Raw genomic sequence first — 20,485 nt, 5'->3', positions numbered from 1 at the left:
TTTCAGAAAAAAAAAAAAAAAAGCCAGTCAGGCATTCACCAGTCCTCCAGAATAGATTCTGAAATACAGACGCCTTTGTTGTCTTATATTACAAAAGCAATTATCAGAACAAGAAAAACGCACATGCTGAGGAGAGTTTTATATTTTCTCTTGAAGTGTGTGCTATTGATCACTGCTACAGACAAAGTTTACAAGCAGCTTAATAACTGCTTTTGTAGTTGTACATCCACACTTCTCCACACTCTCCCCACTTCCCAAATTTACTTCCATCTAGGGTTGTTAAAGCTACAGCTTTGTTGGTATGAGAGAAGCTGTGATTTCTAGCTCAGGAGTAGGGTAGCTCCTGCTCACCCTACCAGTACACTTGCGTGCATTCAGAAGGTTGAATATTCAGATAAAGCAGGCAGTGAGGAGAGACTGGGTCACTGCAGTAGCCTGGTGACACTGCATTTCAGACTTTGCTGTTTGATTGAGCTTTTCAAAGCCATCAGTCTATGCTACTTCTTTCAGTGTCCCTGCTGCTGCCTGCACAGTGAAGGCTGCAATAGAAATCTGCCTCTTAACTTCTTCCCAGGCTTCATGTTGAGCTGCTTTGCTTTCAATATCAAACATGGCATCATAGATCCCTGGGAAGGACTCTCCAGCATACTTGTTGTGACTGCTTGGAGCAAAGATGATGTGTCTGTGGGAAAAGAAGAAAAAAAAAATGTAGTCATACTAAATAAAAGTAGCCATTAACAGGGTAGTGTGCTGCATAAAGCAGTAATGAATCCCATCAAGAGCAGAACTTACTAAATACACAAAAAATCTAGCTGGACCTGTTTTGAAAGGACAGAAATAAGCAGCCCTAAGGGGAAAATCTGAAGGAAAGGGCATGAATTAAGGACAAGTAGCCTTCTCCTTGAGAAGAGGTAATGCATTTGTCTAACTAGGAATAAAACCATGGGTTGTTTTTTTTTTTTTGTTTGTTTTGTTTGTTTGTTTGTTTTTTAATAGGAGCTCCATAAACCTATTGAACTAATGTGGCACTCTGGAACAGGGAAGAAAACTAGTTATGGCTGTCTAGTAAGACGTGAAACAGAAAGCACAAAAAATAACAAAGCAGTTGAATAATGGTCAACAAATCTGGTAAAGGTATGTAAAAAGAGGAAAAAATTACCTATGGTAGAATTCTTCAGAAGAGCATGAAGTCTTCAGAGAAGTGATCACACTGGATTATTTTTTTGATGAGGTTTTATTCTTAAATAATGAATAGTTGCAGATTTGCTTTGAAATTTATTTTGTTCTTATAAAGTATCAAAGCACATTTGTAGCATGTGAAAGAGTCATCCCAAATCAAAATAAACACTAAAATTACATTAATAAATGCAAGCAAGCAAATCCAAAACAACAAATGCATACAGCTCTAAATGTTACCTAACACCCAACAAGAACTGTAGAAAACAACCATGTAATTCTTCCAGAAGTGTGAACAACAGTTTATCCTAAGAGGATGGAAGTGTGATTCTTAATTCCACCTGCCTGAGGGACTTCTGACTTGGTGTGAAAGCCATCAATCAATGAGTCAGATATATCCAGTCATTAGAAAAAGGGGGATCCCAAGAGTAAAGTGAGGTTTTCTGGCACCTGACACTGGAAGCTAGCTTTTGTCAAGTGTTCCTAATACATGCATGGGGTTTCTCTAAAGGCTGTTGGGGTATTGTGGTGCACCAAACGTTGTGTTTCTCGTGTGTGTGGGCTTGTGGAGAGAAAACCTCAAGAATAACAAGTTAAAGACTTAGGAGCAATTGTAGCAGCAGCCAAAGCTGGACAGCTGGGGACTCTCCTGTGCAAGCTCACGTGCCTTTATCTATTCTGTGCTTAAAGGTCTTTTTCTCTCCAAACTCTGTCTTCTGGAATTGTCTCTTCATCTCATCCTCACTGCACTTCTGTTCTCATCCTCTTCTTCTTTCTACTCTACCCTCGTCTCTTCTTTTTTTTCAATACAGTAGGTTCTTCACTCAGTCCTTACTTTGTACAGGTTTCAAAAAGCAAATTGTAACAGAAATAGTACTACACACTTGCATGTAAAAGTTGTGGAATATGATGGATAATGAAAACAGACTTAAGAAAAGGAATTTGGCACCACGAGAGTGGTGCAGTCAAGAAGTTCTCCTTGGGGGTTATAAACAAATTCTGCTGCTCACTGGATTGTATCTTGATCTGTTGAACTGTAACTCCCATGAGGCCTATACAGCAGTTAAACTGACCAGTTAGTTAGGGTGGGGTTCACCTGCAAAAACACAGTGCCTTAGCTGGTCAAGAAACTTGTTGCTTCACCTGTAGAATTTCCTTCCTGGTAAGCCAAGAGGATCAATGAAAGCTCTCTCTAGAAACATCAACTGATCGTTCATAATTCGCACTGCAACTGGGCTGCAGAAAATGGAGACAGAGACATTACACACAGTGAAGAAACATGACTTCCCAGTTTCATTTAAACACCTCTCCTCTTCTTTAGACAGAAAAAAAAAATTATGAAGATGGTCTAGAGTTTGAAAAAAGATGAAGTTTTGCAAATGGAGGTATTGTATAAATGCTGTATCAATGCACTGGGATTTCTCTGTTTGAAAACACCACTACACTGTGCAAAATAAAATAGGAGACTTTCTGAGAGTGTCAGATACTTCCTTAGTATTAAATGGCACTAGAAGGTTCCCACTTTACACAGGGGAGAAGAAGGCTGAGATTTAGGTCAAGATGAAGATAGATAGATTTTGGCTTACACCCATAAGCCAAGTGTCTAAACTCCTACTCTAATTGATACAATAACATAATAAGGATGGGATTCAGTTGCCTAAACACAATTAATATGGTACCATACTGGGTGCCTAGGAGAACCTGGCCTCTGCACTCAGAGGGCATGAGTCCCATAAGGTCCTTAGGTTTGCAAGCATCATATGGATATCTTAGATATTCTGAAGCATCATCCTGTTTCATTGAGATGTGCTGAAAGTACAAATTCTGGCATCACTTACAACACAGCAGTGTAAGTATCTAAACACAGAGCTCAGTCCAACTTTAACCTTCACTGCTACCTGCCTTTCCATATATTACAATAATGTAATGACAAGTTGGTACTAGTAATAAACTCTACAGCTGATACTATCCATCATGGAAAGCAGAATTAATCTTAGCAGCTACTGTCTGTCTCAGAGTTCAAGGGCTCTATTCCACACTAATCAGAGAGACTCCCTGTATAGTCTCTGGAGAGAAGGGGCTGCAGCTCTGGCTATTTAAGACAGATACACACTTTTTTAATTATTTTTTTTTCAGACTTACTCTTTCCTGTTGACTGCTTCAAGTCTCCTGTGAAATTCATCAGCAGCCTTTGAGAAGTTCACCACAGCAGAAAAAAGAGAATCTAGAAAAAGAAGGACTTTGTGAACAACTTCAGAGCACCTACTGAATTCAATATACCATTCAGTTGCCCAGTGAGAGAAAATCCACATTTGTTTAGTTGATAAAATTGCATTAATTTTGTTTGTTTCCCATAATTCATTAGTTTCCCTTGTGCAGACTCTATAAAGAGCTACACTACTAGCAGTAAAAGAAAAGACCTTGTGCAACAAGGCCAACAACGAAGCAATAAAACTTTCACATCTTCCTTCTGCCTGGTGAGGAAAGGACTGGCTGGCATTGCTAACAGAGAACTCTGCATTTGCATTTTAAACAAAGGGATGCATTGCAGCATTTAGGCATAAAAATTCTGGCTTACATCAAAAATACCAGCAGGACAGCAGGATTTCCCTCTTGGAACATTATGTCCTATTCACATCACAACAGAAGAGTGTGCCATGTATTTTGAATAGTATTAGGTGAGGCATAAAAGACACAACTGTTGGGGAAGACAGCGGTAGACAAGGTAGATTAAAGTAGCCAAGTCCCACGCTTGCTCTGCACATGCACTAGAATTACAGCCTGTCTCTGCCATGACCCTGCACTCCACCATACAGTGCTGCTGCTCAACCCCTCCCCCAACCCATTTGCCTGACTGTGAGCAGGCAGGCTGGCCAGTAAGTCAATTGCTTTTTCCTGTCTCTGTCCCGGTCAGTACGTCCAAGCCATATGGAATAACTTAGCCAAAGAATCAGCAGGTATTTTATTTAATGACAATATCAGCTGTGGATTTTCCTCTGGAAGAGTCTATTTAATACAGAGCTGGGAAAAGTGTCAATTTATACAATTATTTTTGGAGAGTAAGAGTGGAATATTGTGAGGAGAATAATTTCTGGCCTTACCCAAACTCATGTCATTTACAAAGAAGGGAGATTTACAACACGCATATTGCCCACTAATTTCGGAAAACTTTAGAGAAACCAGAGTAATGTCTCTTTCATTACACAGGAATATGAAGCATACAATTAGGTCATCTCCTAAACCCAGCCCTCCACTGGCAACTGTGGCTCTTCACTATTTATAAATTTATCACACTATTTTAGTGTGATAGGCTTTCTGTAGATAGATTTATCACACTATTTAGTGTCCACAGGACTCCTACTGAGAGCTGCTCTGCAGTCTCATTTGCATGTCTGTTTCCAGCAAACTTATTTACTCATCACCACTCTACACTTGCTTGTTCTTGTATTAATATTTTTGTTTAGTTTACATAATTAGAGGCACAGATTTTATGCATGCAAGCTGTTTACAAACTGCAATATAGACAGACCCACATCACCTTGGGAGGGTGAGAATTTACACTTGTCCACAATCGTGGCAATAGTTGCAAGTTTGCCAGAGGACAGAGTTCTGCCCTGTTGACATCATCTCCATATCATAGCAACAGCTTATATTTCAGAAGCAGTAGGAGGGGATTTAAGAGAAAAAAAAGAAAGACCATCTGAAAATACATGAAAGAATTTGTGATCATGTTCACTAGATATTCAGTGTTGTCAGTGCTGGTTATTGCCCCCTGAAAACCTTAGTTCCTCATAGCAAGTACATATATTTTATGAAACAAACAAAGTTGCCATCAGAGAAACAGCTGAAATGTGAATCCAAAGGCAAAGAAAAAAACTAATCTATTATTCTGAAGGACAACTACATGATTTATTCAGGCTTAATTAACAATATTCTGACATTCAGTGTTGTCAGCAGGCAACTCTATAAAAATACTGAGTGAAATGAATTTTAATTTTTACAGTACTGAGAAAACTGCCTATATATTTTAATGCACTCTGGTACCACAGACTAAATAAAAATTATAAATTATAGTTTTATTCAAGGAATAACTTAAAACTGATCAGACATTAGAGAAGAGGGACAAAAATAGCTATGTTGGTCAGAAGGTAGTTTAGGCAATGTCTAATCTGAGATAAGAAAAAAAAACACAAATACTGAAAATATCAGATTTAACACAAAATTTTGGTAGATGTTCTACTCCTGCAGAAAGATTTCAGATTTTATGTTTCCTTACAAGACATGCTGCAGTAAACACAGCAACATATTGAAATAAATCCTTGTGTTATGCAAAAATCTCAGACACAATCATGCAAGGCTTCTTCTGTCTCTAGTGGCCTTTTTACAAAAATGAGTGTCTTTTTAAAATAGTCAAGAACTTTTTGCCTAAACCACTATATGGACCTTTTAATGTCATTTTTAATTTCCCCCAAATGAAAATTCAAGTTCAGTTACTTCTATATTTCACAAAACCCAAAAGAGTAGTGCATCTCCACAGAGCTCTAAGCCATGGGTCCATCAAATAGCAAGTGAATTAGGATTGATCGAAAATCCTTCTTGGTACAGAGTCATAGAATCATAGAATTGTCAGGGTTGGAAGGGACTTCAAGGATCATCTAGTTCCAACCTCCCTGCCACGGGCAGGGACACTTCACATTAGATCAGGTTGCTCAGAGCCACATCCAGCCTGGCCTTAAAAACCTCCAGGGATGGGGCTTCCACCACCTCCCTGGGCAACCTGTTCCAGTGTCTCACCACCCTCATGGTGATTCTGTGAAGAACTTTTTCCTAACATCCAATCTGAATCTACCCATTTCTATTTTTTTTTTCAATTCCCCCTTAGTTCTATCACTACCTGACACCCTAAAAAGTCCCTCACCAGCTTTCTTGTAGGCCCCCTTAAGATACTGGAAGGCTACAATAAGGTCTCCTCAAGCTCCTCCTAACTCGCTTAGTCTGTCTCCATAGGAGAGGTGTTTCAGCCCTCTAATCATCCTTGTGGCCCTTCTCTGGACATGTTCCAGCACATCTAGATCCTTCCTGTAACAGGGGCTCCAGAACTGGACACAGTACTCCAGGTGGGGCAGAGGGGGAGAATCACCTCCCTCAACCTGCTGGCTATTCTTGATGCAGCCCAGGATATGATTGGCTTTCTGGGCTGTAAGTGCACACTGACAGCTCATGTTGAGCTTCTCCAACACAACAAGGGGTGAATCAGAAAAGAACAAAAGAAGAGAGAGGGAGAGAAAGAAAATTACTGTGGAAATTATCCTAGCCTCAGATGCAGAGCACTTTGCTGCTGCCGGCCTGTTTCGTACGCTTCATTGCAATGTGTTCAAGTGCTCAGCAAATGGATGTACTTATGCGGATGAGCTAAAGAAGTGCTTCTGTGGCCTAAAAGTGGTAGCCAGGCACTGAGACAGATGGTAAGCAAGTTTCCCAGGGTCAGGTGAAGTCTTTGGCAGAGGAAGAATGAGCACTTGTGTCTCTGAAGTTTCAGGCAGTCGTTATAAACATTTAACTTGTCTTTTTTTTTAAGTAAGAAAATGAGAAGTAGGCTGATTCATCTTTTTTGAGATCTCTGACTACTCATGCGCACTGTACTAACCCCTATAATTAATAATATGCATGAAAATTGTTACAGCACTCTCATTTAAAGAATAATGTGTTAAACCTGTGTTATGTAAAGAAAAAAATACAAAAATTAGAAGCAGTTAAGACAGAGTTGAAACAGGAAAGTGAAGAATTCAGTCTCAGAGCTGTAACAGATAAAATGTGTCTTTTCATGATTCTAATTTATCCACTTCAGAAACAGTCCTGTGGCTACTACTCACCAAATGACACTTTGTACAGTTTCATCTGTTCTTCATGTTTCTTGGCCAGTTTATAAATTCTATTGCTATATTCTTTTAAAGCTTCTCCATAATCTCTACAGTTGAATGGAATGACCTGGGAATCTGCCAGTTCACAAACCAGTTTGCCTCGTAACTGGGCAATTGTTAGCTGTTTCTTAAAGGTGGGGTCATAAAATTTTTCCACTAACTCAAAGGTCTCATACACAGTGTGATAAACAGGATAATTGCTGAATTTGTCTGCTTTCTGCAAAAGAACAAAGAAATTTGTCAGTGCCCTGTGTTCCATGGCAGCTAAGGAATCTATCAATCACTTAATGACTATCATGTTTACACATTGTCCAAACCAAAAAAGCTATTTGCTACAAAACACAATTTACTGCCATTTTTGTGTGTTCATTTTAAGAAACTGAACCTGAATCCATGGACTGCTGCACAAGATTAAGTGAGCAGGCTTCCTTCTCTCTATCTACACAGACCTGCCTTCAGTTCCGCTGAAGCTAAAGGTGAAAATGGTTTGGGCTTTTGGATAGCAGAAGTTCTAGATCATGGCTCCGTTTTATCTTGTGTAGTTATTTCTTAAGATTTCTTCTACCTCTCTACTCTGCCCTGGTGAGACCACACCTGGAATACCACATCCAGTTTTGGGCTCTCCAGTTCAAGAAAGACAGAGAACTGCTGGAGAGAATCCAACGGAGAGCCACAAGGATGATTAGGGAACTTGAGCAACTCCCCTATGGAGAGAGACTGAGAGCCCTGGGACTGTTTAGTCTTGAGAAGAGAAGACTGAGAGGGGATCTGATCAATGTCTATAAATATCTGAGGGGTGGGTGTCAGGAGGAGGGGGCCAGGCTCTTTTCGGTAGTTCATAGTAATAAGACAAGGAACAATGGGTTCAAACTTGAACATAGAACATTTCACCTCAACATGAGGAGAAACTTCTTTACAGTGAGGGTGACAGAGCACTGAAACAGGCTCCCCAGGGCAGTTGAGGAGTCTCCTTCTCTGGAGACTTTCAAAACCCACCTGGATGCATTCCTGTGTGGACTACCCTAAGTGAACCAGCTCTGGCAGGGGGGTTAGACCTGATGATCTCTTGAGGTCCCTTCCAGCCTCTGATATACTGTGATACGGTGATATTAAGAGGCCTCCTAATAGTATGGTGGAATGAAATATACTCCTCCAACGAGATTGTATGGATACCTTTCAGAGACCTTGACAACCTATAGAATATACACATCACTGTAACATGTTTTATTCTCCAAACAATTAGTTAAGAAATGGCACTAATGCGTGAACCAGTCAAAGATTCTTTGAAGCTTTTTTATTAATCATAAATAAATGCTGTTAAAACGTGACTGCTTGTCACTATCAAACTTCTTCAAGCAGTCTGGAAAACTTACCCTATTCTTGGTATATCGGACTCTGCCTGATGCAATTCCCAGTCGCTGAAAGTAAGCTTCAAAATCACTGCCTGACCCCAGTTTGTTTATTCTACATGTAGAAGAGACAACATCTTAGTGAGAGCACTTACTGAATAGTAGGGTAGCAATTTATGCAAAATGCAGATTTTTTTTCAAAGAAATGGAGGTCAGTCCTTCTGGAGGGCACATCAGGGACACTAGCAATATCAGAGGCTAGACGAGTGGCAAGCTTAATCACTTTGATTTTATTCCACCAACATTGCTAGGAAGATCTTTTAGAGGTAGCAATCCTGACTGTGACATGAGCACATTTGAAACAAAAAAAAGTACACATTATGCACAAAAGCTACAAAATTGTATCAGACATGTCTCTGCAATCTTAAAACAGTCATCATCTAATATAAATTAAGTAGCAATGCATGTAAAACCAGATTTTTTTTTTACATACTTTGCGTATTCTGCTAGAATCAATGATAAAAACTTTCCACTGCAGGACACAATTAGCATTTGTTACTTACAAGTGAATATTGCCATCTGCTGGGTAGGTGTGGCAAGACAGAACAGAAGAAAATTGTTAACAAAGACAGATGTAATATTCTAAGTATTTTCAAACATTTATTTAAGATTTAGTCCAAGTTTTATATTTATATGTCCAGCCTTGTGAATAATTGATGTTTCTCAGCTGAAAATGGAAAAAAAAATATTCTCTTATTCAAGTTCTTTTGCTATTATAAATTTCTGCAAGGAACTATTTTTATCAGTTGAGAAAGATCAGATCTGGTGGCCTTCAAATGAGCCTAATAAATCTAGAAACTCCTTTACTTGGGCCTGAAATATAGGGAAATACATGCATAACATTTTGGCCAAATCACACAAAGGGGCAGTTTCATTTACCTTACATGAGTAATGCCACATCGTGAATACTTAGTCAAAGAATCACAGAATCATAGAATTGTTTTGGTTGGAAGAGACCTTTCAGATCATCAAGTCTCACTGTTAGCCTAATACTGCCAATTCACCACTAAAACATGTCCCTCAGCACATCTACGTATCTTTTCAATACCTCCAGGCTCACTGACTCCACCACTTCCCCAAGCAGCCTTTTCCATTGTTTTACAACCCTTTCAGTGAAGAAATTTTTCCTAATATCCAATCTAAACCTCCCCTGGTGCAACTTCAGGCTTTTCCCTCTTGTCCCTATTGCTTGTTACTTAAGAGTCTTGTGATTCATAGGCTGAAAGAGTGTTTTGGATTTTTAATACCTTCAAATAGGAAGTTTTTATACCCTCAGATATAGATTTTTAATATATTACATTTACATCCATTGTATAAACAAAGAACAAGTGTCACAAGAGCTTTTTAATTACCACTCTAGGCAGTTTCTTTCAACTGAGCATTTGCTTATCCTAACAATGTTGATATTATCTCTGGTAGAGTGACTAAACTATATTTTGAACACTTTCCCTGCTCTGCTCTTTTTGATTGCTTTCCAGGTTGCTTTCTACTAACAAAAGGCCTTTAAAAAGTGTGAGGTTTCATTTTCCAGCAGACATAGATGTCACTGTCATTGGAAAAAGAAGTTATAAAATGTTATTTTATTTTACTTTAAAAAATACTGCTAGAGAGTCACCTTGCACTAAAAGGTTTTGTATTGCTGTCATCAACAGCACATCTTGAAAAATTCTGGAGAGCAGCCGTGCTATGATATGAAGGAAAAAACGGGGAAGAAGAAAATGGGAAAGAAAAAACAGATTAACAACTTACCTGGGATAGCTATTATTTTCAGTTGCAGGATCTTTGTCAAGCCAGCTCTCATAAAGAGACTTATTTTCATAACCCTCATCAGGGCTTAAAATCTGGAGAGGAAAATATTATAATCTCACTGGAAGTACCTCTAACCCAATGCATTATTAAAGGAGACCTTTACAGCTATATACATCATTCTTTTAAACAATAGCATTGCTGCAGGCAGGGAAGTACACATACACTATTTGTATTTGTTACATACATTTATGGATCCCAACCACAAAAAGCATCTCACAGGCACTTGGAACCAACCACAGACAGTGGGAAAGAACAGGTTAAAAGTTCAAGGACACTAGCTGAGACACATTCACTTCTGGGGGAAGTGGATCTTCAGGATTTCTAGGACTTCTTACCACCTTATAGAACTATGTACATACAAAACATCATATATAACACTGTGGAGCTCCTCCAGGATGCCCCAGCTGCTCTCCTTTCAGCAGGCAGGCAATAGCCCTAACCCCGCAGAGGTTTGCATCACACAACAGCAATGTTGTCTCAACAGGCTGAGCTAGAAATTTAACTGCTTTTCCTATAGGAAGGATCAAAACAAGTCACTAACTATACTACAGCAGTGCCAAGAGAACACAACCAAGAATGGAGAATCATTGCACAAGACAGTGTGTGCATAAATGTAGGTCTCACCCTTACCTTAGAAAAAGTCAATATTAGTACAGTCATCACACAGCCAGGAAAACTAAGAAAGGTTATAAAATTAGTTGACCAAAGCTTTTAGAAAAATCTGTGACAGAAGTAAAAATAAATCTAGGCTCTGACCTTGGTCTCCATCTACACTTACATGATCTTTAATAGACACAGTCCTTTAAATATAACATAGATTATGAAGTGCAGAGGATTGGGATTTTTTTTTCCTCCCCAAAAATACAAAGCATAAATATTGATGGCTAGATACATGGTCGTACAATGTTGTTGAGACTTAAATTCTGCACTGAAAAATATACAGCCTTCAAATTGAAAATCCAAATAGTACTGACCTCTGAGGCTATGCCAGCAGCTTGCAGAAAAATAACAACTTTGTGAAGTAACTGCTTGGCTGCTGTCATTTTCAGGGCACTTAGGTCAAGTTCTAGGGCTAAATTGAAAATGGCACATTAATAAGTGCAAGCTGAACTCTGACATAGGGGAGTACAAGTACTCCATGCTCTGGCAGAGATGTTATTCTGACAGCTCTGGTCATGTAAAAACCATTGGCCAGCTTTTTCACATAACACTGAGAGCCTAGTAAACCATGCTGTTTGCTCTGACTTAGATCCAAGTCTGAATCAAGCAAGTATGAGCAAGTATGAGCTTGCTGCTACCTCAAGGGAAGATGCAGAGTTCTTTAAGTACAAATCAAAGTAAGAAGTGATGATCAGAATAGAGAACCTGGAGTTAAACTATTGCAGATTCTGGCTGGTAGTGGCCAATTTTCTAAAGCTTAGCTGTAGAGTAGGGTCAAAAATGCTGTCAGCATCTAAATGTCCCATCTGCAAGCCAAGGATCACACTGAAATGTAGAACTCCTTCAAAGATGACACTTTGTATGTTTGCTACAATTTTTTGTGTGAGAAATGGCTTACTGAAAACCAAGAAGAGCAAAGAGATCTTCAAATGTTGGATACTTGGATGTCAGACTCTTTAACAGGAACAGAAATGCCTTTCTTTTTCCATGTACAGTCACCCATGCCTGTACTAATGTCCTTTCACATACTGGGCTTTCTGAAGGGAATTCAATCCCATGCAAAAGCCTTCTACAAAACATAAGAATCATTTCAGTTCCATTTATGCTTTTTCCAAGAATTAACTAGGACTCCTGAGGTGCACAGGACTTCTCACTATTCCTATTCAAGAAACTCACAACTAGGATATGCAAAAACTTGATGAGCTGAGGCTTTGTTGTGCACATCTATCTTCCCCATGTCATCCAAACTCAAATGCATTGCAGTTGAAACAGCAAAACTAAGAATAGAATCACTCTGCCTTAGTCCTTCAAAGTCTTACAAAAATTAAGGGGTTTTCCAGATTAGTGGGAAAGACCCAGCTGATTAGCAAAGGTACAGACTGTACTCTGGTTATCTGTATAAAAGGCTGTCTGGATGCAAATGAAGAAGGGAAAAGGTAAATTGAGCAGATGCCTCTGCAAACCAGAGCTTCCCTATCCTAACTGTTGCTTTATATTCTTTCTCTCTTTATCTAATGCAGTTCACTAATATTTTTAGCTATCTGGAGAACAGAGATACTTGAATCTTTAAATGAATTTTATTTTGTGATGCTAAAAGCAGTAAGCCAAGTAAAAGACATGCCACATTTCTACAGGGTCTGTCAACAAGAACAGTGTCCTTGCTAGTAGTGATCATTCAGCAAACACACTTTGGTATTCCTGTCTTGTCTCCAAGAGTCCACTAAAACATGTTTTTCTTGGGAAAATTCCACAAATCTCTATGAATGATAGAGAAAAGTTCAACACTGGTAAATGAAGGATGGTTTGGAAAGGAAAACTACAATGTTGAATCGCTGTAAAAATTGAACCATGGTTTTATTTTTCAAACAGATGAGAGGCAGTCCAGGGTTTGGCAGTAGAAAAAACCACTCCTGTAGACAAATGTGGCAAGGAGTGTCTGAAATTTGTTTAGCAAGACAGAGACAATGCCATAAAACTTGGGAAAACGCTATTTGACTGTGTATGGAAAGCAGAGAACAGCCAAGAACTGGAATGTTGTTGCAGAATCCTGCTCTGTGGAACAACAGAAAAGCAGTTGTGGATTTTGTCTCTAACAAGCTAGCAAGAAAAAAAAAAATCTAAGATGTTCCAATGGTGCCTTTAAGGAGCTCAGGAAATAGACTTCTCGCTGACAACTCTCTACCGTAAAATAATCCCCTTTATAAGTGGAGCCATGAAGAATATGGATGAATATAATGTACTGCTAGGAGCTTTTTAGTGTGAGACAAAGAATGAAATTATAGAACAGTTGTCAGGTTTTCTATTGTTTACATTATGCTTGTACTGTTAAAAGCTTCAATAATACTGAATAGGAACATTTTCAAAAAAGCCACTCTGAAGTACTTCACCTTAATGGAAGTTTTCTACTCAAACCAGCTTAGGATCAAGAGTAAGGTACTATTTTTACCCTGGAATATTTTTCTACTTTGTCTTTTTCAGAAGAACATATCCCTGAGTAAGTGGCTTGCTGCAGACAGAAAGTTGTTTTTTTTTATCCAGGGCCTTGCAGCAATATGAACATGGAAACGTTTATAGGTGAAACAGAATACTCTTCTGTGTGCAAAGTGTCACAGCTAATGTTTGAACAAGCACAGCTTCTTCCCCTGCAAGGAAGAGACACAGAAAGAGTTGATAAGAAAATAAAATATAGAAAAGAAAAACATGAAAAAGTAAAGATAAACCACCCCAGATTCAAACCGTGGCCTTTCCACTATTACAAGAAAATGTACTGCATCTGAAAATATCTCAGGACAAATACATCTATTGGGATGGAAGACTGGTAGTTGGACTCATCCCATCAGTTGCCATGACAGTATAGATTTTTGCACTGGATCAAGTCACCTGGGTTCCCTTAACGGCAAGGGGAAAAAGTAGTTTGTGAGTTCTGCATGTATAAGAGAACGTTTAACCACACTTGGTTAAATTAATCTCGTCCTAAAGGTACCCATTTCCACCCACTGCCTCTAAAGGAAGCCTGTGTTGATTAAATCAGAGATATCTTTTGTTAATTAAGATTAATCCAGATTTGAGTGATAGTGACAATGACTCATGCTAGGTGCCTAATCTGGTTAACTCCTCATAAAAACAATGACGTTTCATGCTTTAATGGATCACAATCTTTTAGCCTTATGACAGTTCACCCTGAGAGGTGCAAGCAAAAGAGACATGATTAAACCACTTGTAATCATGCAATTCCATACATCTGGCCTGCTACAAAATCCACTCAGTCCTTAAATATTTCTCACAGTATTTCAAGGGCTGAGTGAGATACGACAGAGATTTTGGGGTAAGAGACAGAGAGAAAATAGTAGCTAGCCAATGTAAAAGTGAATAGATTCTTTTCGCCACATGAAATGGAAATTTAAAATACAATTTATTTCCTTGAATGCTTATCACTTTAGAGATTTGATCTTGCTCAAGTGTTTTATTATCTTAGTTTTATTATTGTTATTATTTTACTATATTGTAAATAATTTTCCACTTCTGTCAGTGACATGTTTCAACCTTTCTGAGAATACTGAACAACTGTGAGTCTGGGCTGTGTACCACTGATGGGATGTTTTGCTATTGATTTTGGCAGGATCAGAATTCTTCCAGCACAGTGATAAGATAAACCAAATATTAATCAATAATCACATTTTATCCAATAAACTTGCAGTCACAAATAATAGACATTCTGATTCTGTACCTCTTTTGTCAGATTATACACCAGTTTGTAGAGAAGAGGGGTGCAGTCAACTCTTAATGTGTAGTTACCTGAAAATGAAACAAAGATATGGAAATTTTCCCCTCACGTACCAGTGGTGTTATCCTTTCTTAGACAAAGGCAAAAATTTACATCTTTCCTTAGACTATATACAGAAATAGACTACTTGGTCACATTGTATAAACTACTGCTACTACACAATAAGTAATGTGTCTCTGGAAGGGGGGTTGGACTAGATGATCTTTCGGGGTCCTTTCCAACCTCTAACATTCTGTGTGATTCTGTGATTCTATGTTGCTTACAGTACACACACAGTAATGCAATTAAGCCTTCCCACAGGTCTAAAATACACCTAACTACCCCTCATCAGCTACAAGCCCTTGTCACTTGTGCTCCCTGAAGCTTGTGTTAAATGGTAGGCAAAGGTAACATCCTATTTTTTCTTCTGGTTTCCACACTGCCTCCAGGCTACACCGAACTAGCTAAGTATCCCATACTGAGATAATATGAGTTACAGCACCAAAAGCCTCATGGAAAAGAAACTATCACTACTTTTGAGAGTGTAAAGCATTCTTCTCTATAGACTACAGCCACTGGCAGGCAGCTGGGAAAACATTTCTGCCCTCAGATACAAACAACAACAAAGAGGAGAAGAGGGTTGAGAAGGCTGGGACAACAAAGCACATATAAGCTCTCAGATAACATAGTTATTGGGTTTTGATATGACGTAAGACCTTTGGCTCATCCTTTGCACAGTGTGTACTCACAAAAGGACCAGACTGACAATTACAAAAAGCCCCATGATGATGGAAAAATGCTAGATAATATTAATAAAGTTTCCAAGGAGAGTCTGTATTTGAAAACTGAAAATTAAAATCACTGAAACACTCAAAAGGACAGCCCACTATTCTTTTCATTGCTAGAGGACAATGAATAGAAACAACTTGCTGCCCAAAATTTCCTGTGGAGAACGTGTGATGATAAACATAGATACATGGCTCTAAAGGGGATTTTAGTGCTCAGTCAGGTGAAAGATGTCCAAGATACTTAAAACAGTACACTAAACATGGTATCAGGTGAAAGATGTCCAAAATAATTAGAACAGTACACTGAATATGATATTCATTTCCTTATTACATATTTCTTTGCCAGTGGTTTTACTTTCACATTTTCTTTAATGCATAAAGCAAGAACCATGTTTGAATAATCAAGATTTAGAAGAAAAATGTTAAGGCAGCAGCATGCTGGCTGCAAATCAACTGAAAAAATACATGTTACAATCAATGCTGAGAACATGAAGCAGTTGTAAAGCTATTATTTCATTCGTGACATCTTCTAGGTGTGAAATTCTGCTCTACTTTTTTTACCCAGCATGTAGGCTGCATAATTGAAGCTCTAACCCTTCCCAATGCCCCAATTCAACTGAGCATTTAGAAACTGAGTTTGGCTTTTCTTTCTTTGAAATCCTTTAGTGTCAGACAAAATTTTCAGCTGACAGGAACAAAATGAGTTCTTAAATGTGCCTGTGGATATCCACTTTATTCACATACACTAAGCCCAGATAAGTTTGGTTTAACATGGAAAGAGCAATGCCCTGAATCACTGAGGTTAGGATGCAGCACAACTTTATAGGACTCTAGCAACTTTTATTTCAACACAGACAATAGTAAATGAAGTCCTTCTGTAATAAAGTTCAGTATGATTTAAGGATTATGTGATTTAGACCATAGCCTTGGGCCCAAAATTCAAAGTCCATTTTCTGGAAAGCAGTCCTTTATAATAGAGTCTTCTCATAATCTGAAGAGCATAGAAAACTAGATAATGATGGAGCAGGTTTTTTGTGAAACATTCTTTAGTGTTTTGTTGTTTTTTTTTTTTTCCAGAAGAGCCCTGCCATAATACACATGTAACTCCCTGCATATTCTTCCTGCTCATAATAATGAATAAAGGTGACCACACTGGGCCAAAGAACCAAAATGAGTCCCACACCCACAAAATGTAAGCCTAAGGTCTCAACACAAATTGTATTCTGTTAGTGTCTCAAAAGATCATAATTCCACAGGGAAAGGAACTGGAGGTACAAGCAAAACAAGGAGTAATCTGTCATACCTTAAAACTGTAATTGTAAATTAAAGCTAATGCAGTTAAGAGATACTTAAACGTTCAGACTGCTCAGTTCATTATCAGAGAATACTGAAACTGATCCAGAAGAGACATTCTGGACTCCAGACATGTGGTCTGAAGCTCATGGATGGCACTGTTTGCAACAAGAAAGCAACAAGAAAGCAACATGAGAATTGCAATTGTTATCTCTCTCTACTCAATACTGTATTTGCTACATGTATTCTGAATATCCTATTATCTATTTTATGTTTGTCTGCTCTGGATGCAATAAATAATACACAATGAACTATTAAAATTGGCACCTGTGAAGTAAAGTGAGTTTAAAAATAAAAGACACACCTTCTATAGAAGAATCTGTGTTGATGTAAGCTACTGCCCGTTCCTGAAGGATTCTGGAATTTTCCTAGGATTATAAAACTGCAATTATTGCTCTCAATTAATGACACTAAGTCAAGAGCATGTTAAGAACACTGTTTTATACAGCATTACCTTTAAGAACCCAGTCAGGATAAGCAGAATTACAGAATTCAGAATTAACTATGTTGGAAAAGACCTCTGAGATCATCAAGTCCAACTTATCACCCAACACCATCTAATCAACTAAACCATAGCACTAAATGCCTCATCCAGTCTTTTCTTAAACACTTCCAGGGATGGTGACTCCACCACCTCCCTGGGCAGACCATTCCAGTGGCGAACTAACATCCAGCCTAAACCTCCCCTGGTGCAGCTTGAGGCTGTGTCCTCTTGTTCTGGTGCTGGTTGCCTGGGAGAAGAGACCAACCCCCACCTGGCTACAACCTCCCTTCAGGTAGTTGTAGATAGCAATAAGGTCTCCCCTGAGCCTCCTCTTCTCCAGGCTAAACAACCCCAGCTCCCTCAGCCGCTCCTCACAGGGCTTATGCTCCAGACCTCTCACCAGCTTTGCTGCCCTTCTCTGGACACATTCAAGGAACTGTTTTCTTAAACTGAGTGGCCCAGAACAGGACAAAGTACTCAGGGTGTGTCTAACCAATGCTGAGTACAGGGGCAGAATGACTTCCCTGCTCCTGCTGGCCACACTATTCCTGATATAGGCCAGGATGGCATTTGCCTTCTTGGCCACCTGGGCACACTGCTGGCTCATGTTCAGCCTACTGTCAACCAGTATCCCCAGGTCACTTTCTGAGGATGTGTCAATTATCTGGGAATATGAAATCCGTTCCTGAATTCTGGGACTTAATTTGTTGAGGAAAACATCTACAAAATATAGGTGCTGCCTGCTTCATCACACAGGAGCAAGATGGAACAGGAGAATGCCTGAGTGGCACTGCAACAGGGTAAATGAAGGCTATGCATGTACTTTAACTATGCAGTTGCAGTGCTTTTTGATCACACAACACTGTGTTCGCTGACCATGAGGTCAGCCAGATTTCCTCTACATTTTTAATCCCTAGTTATTCATGTGAGCTCCCAGCATGGATTTTAATTTTAACACTGATGAAGCAAGGATTGCTGCCATTTCTATGCTCTTCCATTTCAAAAAGGGAAGAGTCAAAGCACAGACATCTTCTGTTCAAATGAATTTGACTGTCTGTTTTGAGTCAACTAAGCATTGCTTTCATGCTAAATACATACACACACTTGTGTTATTTTTTGCAAACTGGCAATTATGTTTGAAATTGATATTCTAATCAGCTAGTGGTATTTTACTAAGTGTTGGCTTTGTGATAGATATTGCAATTAGATTACTAATTGTTACTCGATTCATTCAATTTAAAACCCAACTAAGCATTTGTTAAGTCATGTGAACTGAAAATAGAATTGGTAATTAGTAACTTCATAATAAAATTAGTATCTTCAAAACAAACAGTAGATTCTGTAGATCAGAAACAGTAGGAGATCCTGAAATAGAAGATGAAAAGGGAGCAAGCCTCACATATACGCAAAAGCGTATTTGCAGTATAAAGAAATGCCTTCATTTATGAGCAATGGAGATTGTCTATGTAACAAAAGGATGCTGCCACTCTTGCAGAGTCTTTTTGTCACACAGAAGATGGAGAATATCATGGGTTAGTTTTCCTCAAAATTTAGTACATGGCAGATCTGGCATACCTGTGAATGTAAGCTGTGAGGAATGCCTCCAAGGAAAATGAACCTAATATATGTGTAAAAGGTTGGGAATGCACGCCACCAAGATGAAACAAGAAAATAATCATATAAAAACATTGAGGTTTAAATATAGATTGTGCTCATGTTTTTCTAATCTAGTTCAGCTGCCTTAACATTGAATAGTGGATGATAAATTACTGGATATTAAATTATGAAACAAAAAACATTACGGAAAAGCAGTAGCAATATGTGAACAAACCAAATGTAAAAAGAACACCTAATTTATTCATTACTTGCTCAAGAGAAACTGATCTTTTAAAGTATCATTGTTTCATATTCCTCACAATTAAAACAACTCTGTGTTTTAATTTGGCAGTGTCTACATATGTGTGGAGATACATAGACCAAGAAATCACAAATAAGGTTTTAAATACAGCATATTTTTGTCACCAGTGCAGTTCAGAGGGGATGGACCTTTAATGCCAACTCTTTAAAATCTCTCCATAAATGATTTTAAACATAATTTAAATTATGCTTTCTTCATCTAATGTGCCATGAACCAATTGTGAGGTGCAGAGAGTCTGTTGCAGCTGGAAGGCAAACAGTTCAGGGGAGAAGGAATTAGTGAAAATCCAAAGGAATAGAAATCTCAGCTTTGTTATTGTAAGAATTACGGAATTCCTTTGGTGTTTGGGAGCATATTTCTGCTTTTGTTCCCTCCTCTGGCACACGTCATTTTGCTACAAAATACTGTAGTATAGTGAAATACATGCTAATAAACTAAAAAGATTAAAAGATTTAATTTTATAGATTTTGAAAGCTCTATCCACATATCTTAGCACAACCTTGTAAATAAAAATTTAACAGAACAAGACAACACATTTCTGTTAAACCATTCAGCACTAATAAATTGACATAGTTCAGCAGAAATGTGTTTCATCAGACAGTTTTCTGCCTCCTCTATTTTTAATTTGTATTTCACAGACAAGGCAATGAAAACTCTTGTAAGATCTGTATTTCTTACTAGGGCTGAGCAAAACTGCTTACATAGTTAAGAACTGAGCATGCCCAACAGGGAAAGGAACATTCAGAATCTCATTTCTGAATTTCCCAACATCCCTCTTATCAGGCAGTAATATAGTCAGGGATTCCACTACAGAGTTAATCAATTGTCCTATCCCTGAGACTCTGCAATATTAGAAGTTTCACAGGGATTTGGAACTATTCACTCAAATACTACCTACCCTTTCATTTGCCCAGAAGAATTAATTTCCACACAAAGGACTTGGTGTGCTTATGGATCACAGATACATGATCTGGACTTTAATTTATAGAAACTAAGGAACTTCTCTAATAGAAAGTTAAAAAATAAAGCAATTTGGTTTATAACACAGTATCATTCTGTTAAATGAAAGGATAGATTTCCACGCAAAGACATTAGCTTTGAATCAAATAAGATTTTTAAATCTTTGAGGAGATAGTGCACTTTTGTTGTAAGAACATAATTTGTATATATATATATATAAGGTAATTTATATAAATATATGAGG

General features: G+C 38.3%; 1 protein-coding gene across 4 annotated transcripts in view; it reads right to left on the bottom strand.

Annotated features, from left to right (window-relative positions):
* Window positions 1-492: 492 nt before the first annotated feature.
* LOC128981370 (N-acetylated-alpha-linked acidic dipeptidase 2-like) overlaps window positions 493-20,485 on the bottom strand; it is a 33,627-nt gene continuing 13,634 nt past the window's right edge. For 2 of the 4 annotated variants that reach the window (XM_054400123.1, XM_054400140.1), the window contains 8 exons: window positions 17,184-17,247; window positions 14,703-14,770; window positions 10,256-10,347; window positions 8,471-8,561; window positions 7,050-7,314; window positions 3,319-3,400; window positions 2,320-2,412; window positions 493-682 (listed from right to left, as the gene is read on the bottom strand). In XM_054400123.1, coding sequence (XP_054256098.1) covers window positions 493-682; window positions 2,320-2,412; window positions 3,319-3,400; window positions 7,050-7,314; window positions 8,471-8,561; window positions 10,256-10,347; window positions 14,703-14,770; window positions 17,184-17,247 — 945 coding nt within the window. Of the gene's footprint in view, window positions 683-2,319; window positions 2,413-3,318; window positions 3,401-7,049; window positions 7,315-8,466; window positions 8,562-10,255; window positions 10,348-14,702; window positions 14,771-17,183; window positions 17,248-20,485 lie in introns of all 4 variants that reach the window. The other 2 variants (XM_054400132.1, XM_054400149.1) reach the window with 2 other exon arrangements.

The sequence above is a fragment of the Indicator indicator genome, chromosome 1, assembly GCF_027791375.1.
Source record: "Indicator indicator isolate 239-I01 chromosome 1, UM_Iind_1.1, whole genome shotgun sequence".
Lineage (NCBI taxonomy): Eukaryota > Metazoa > Chordata > Aves > Piciformes > Indicatoridae > Indicator > Indicator indicator.
The sequence above is the reverse complement of the archived record's forward strand: the minus strand, read 5'-3'. Positions and strand labels throughout refer to the sequence as shown.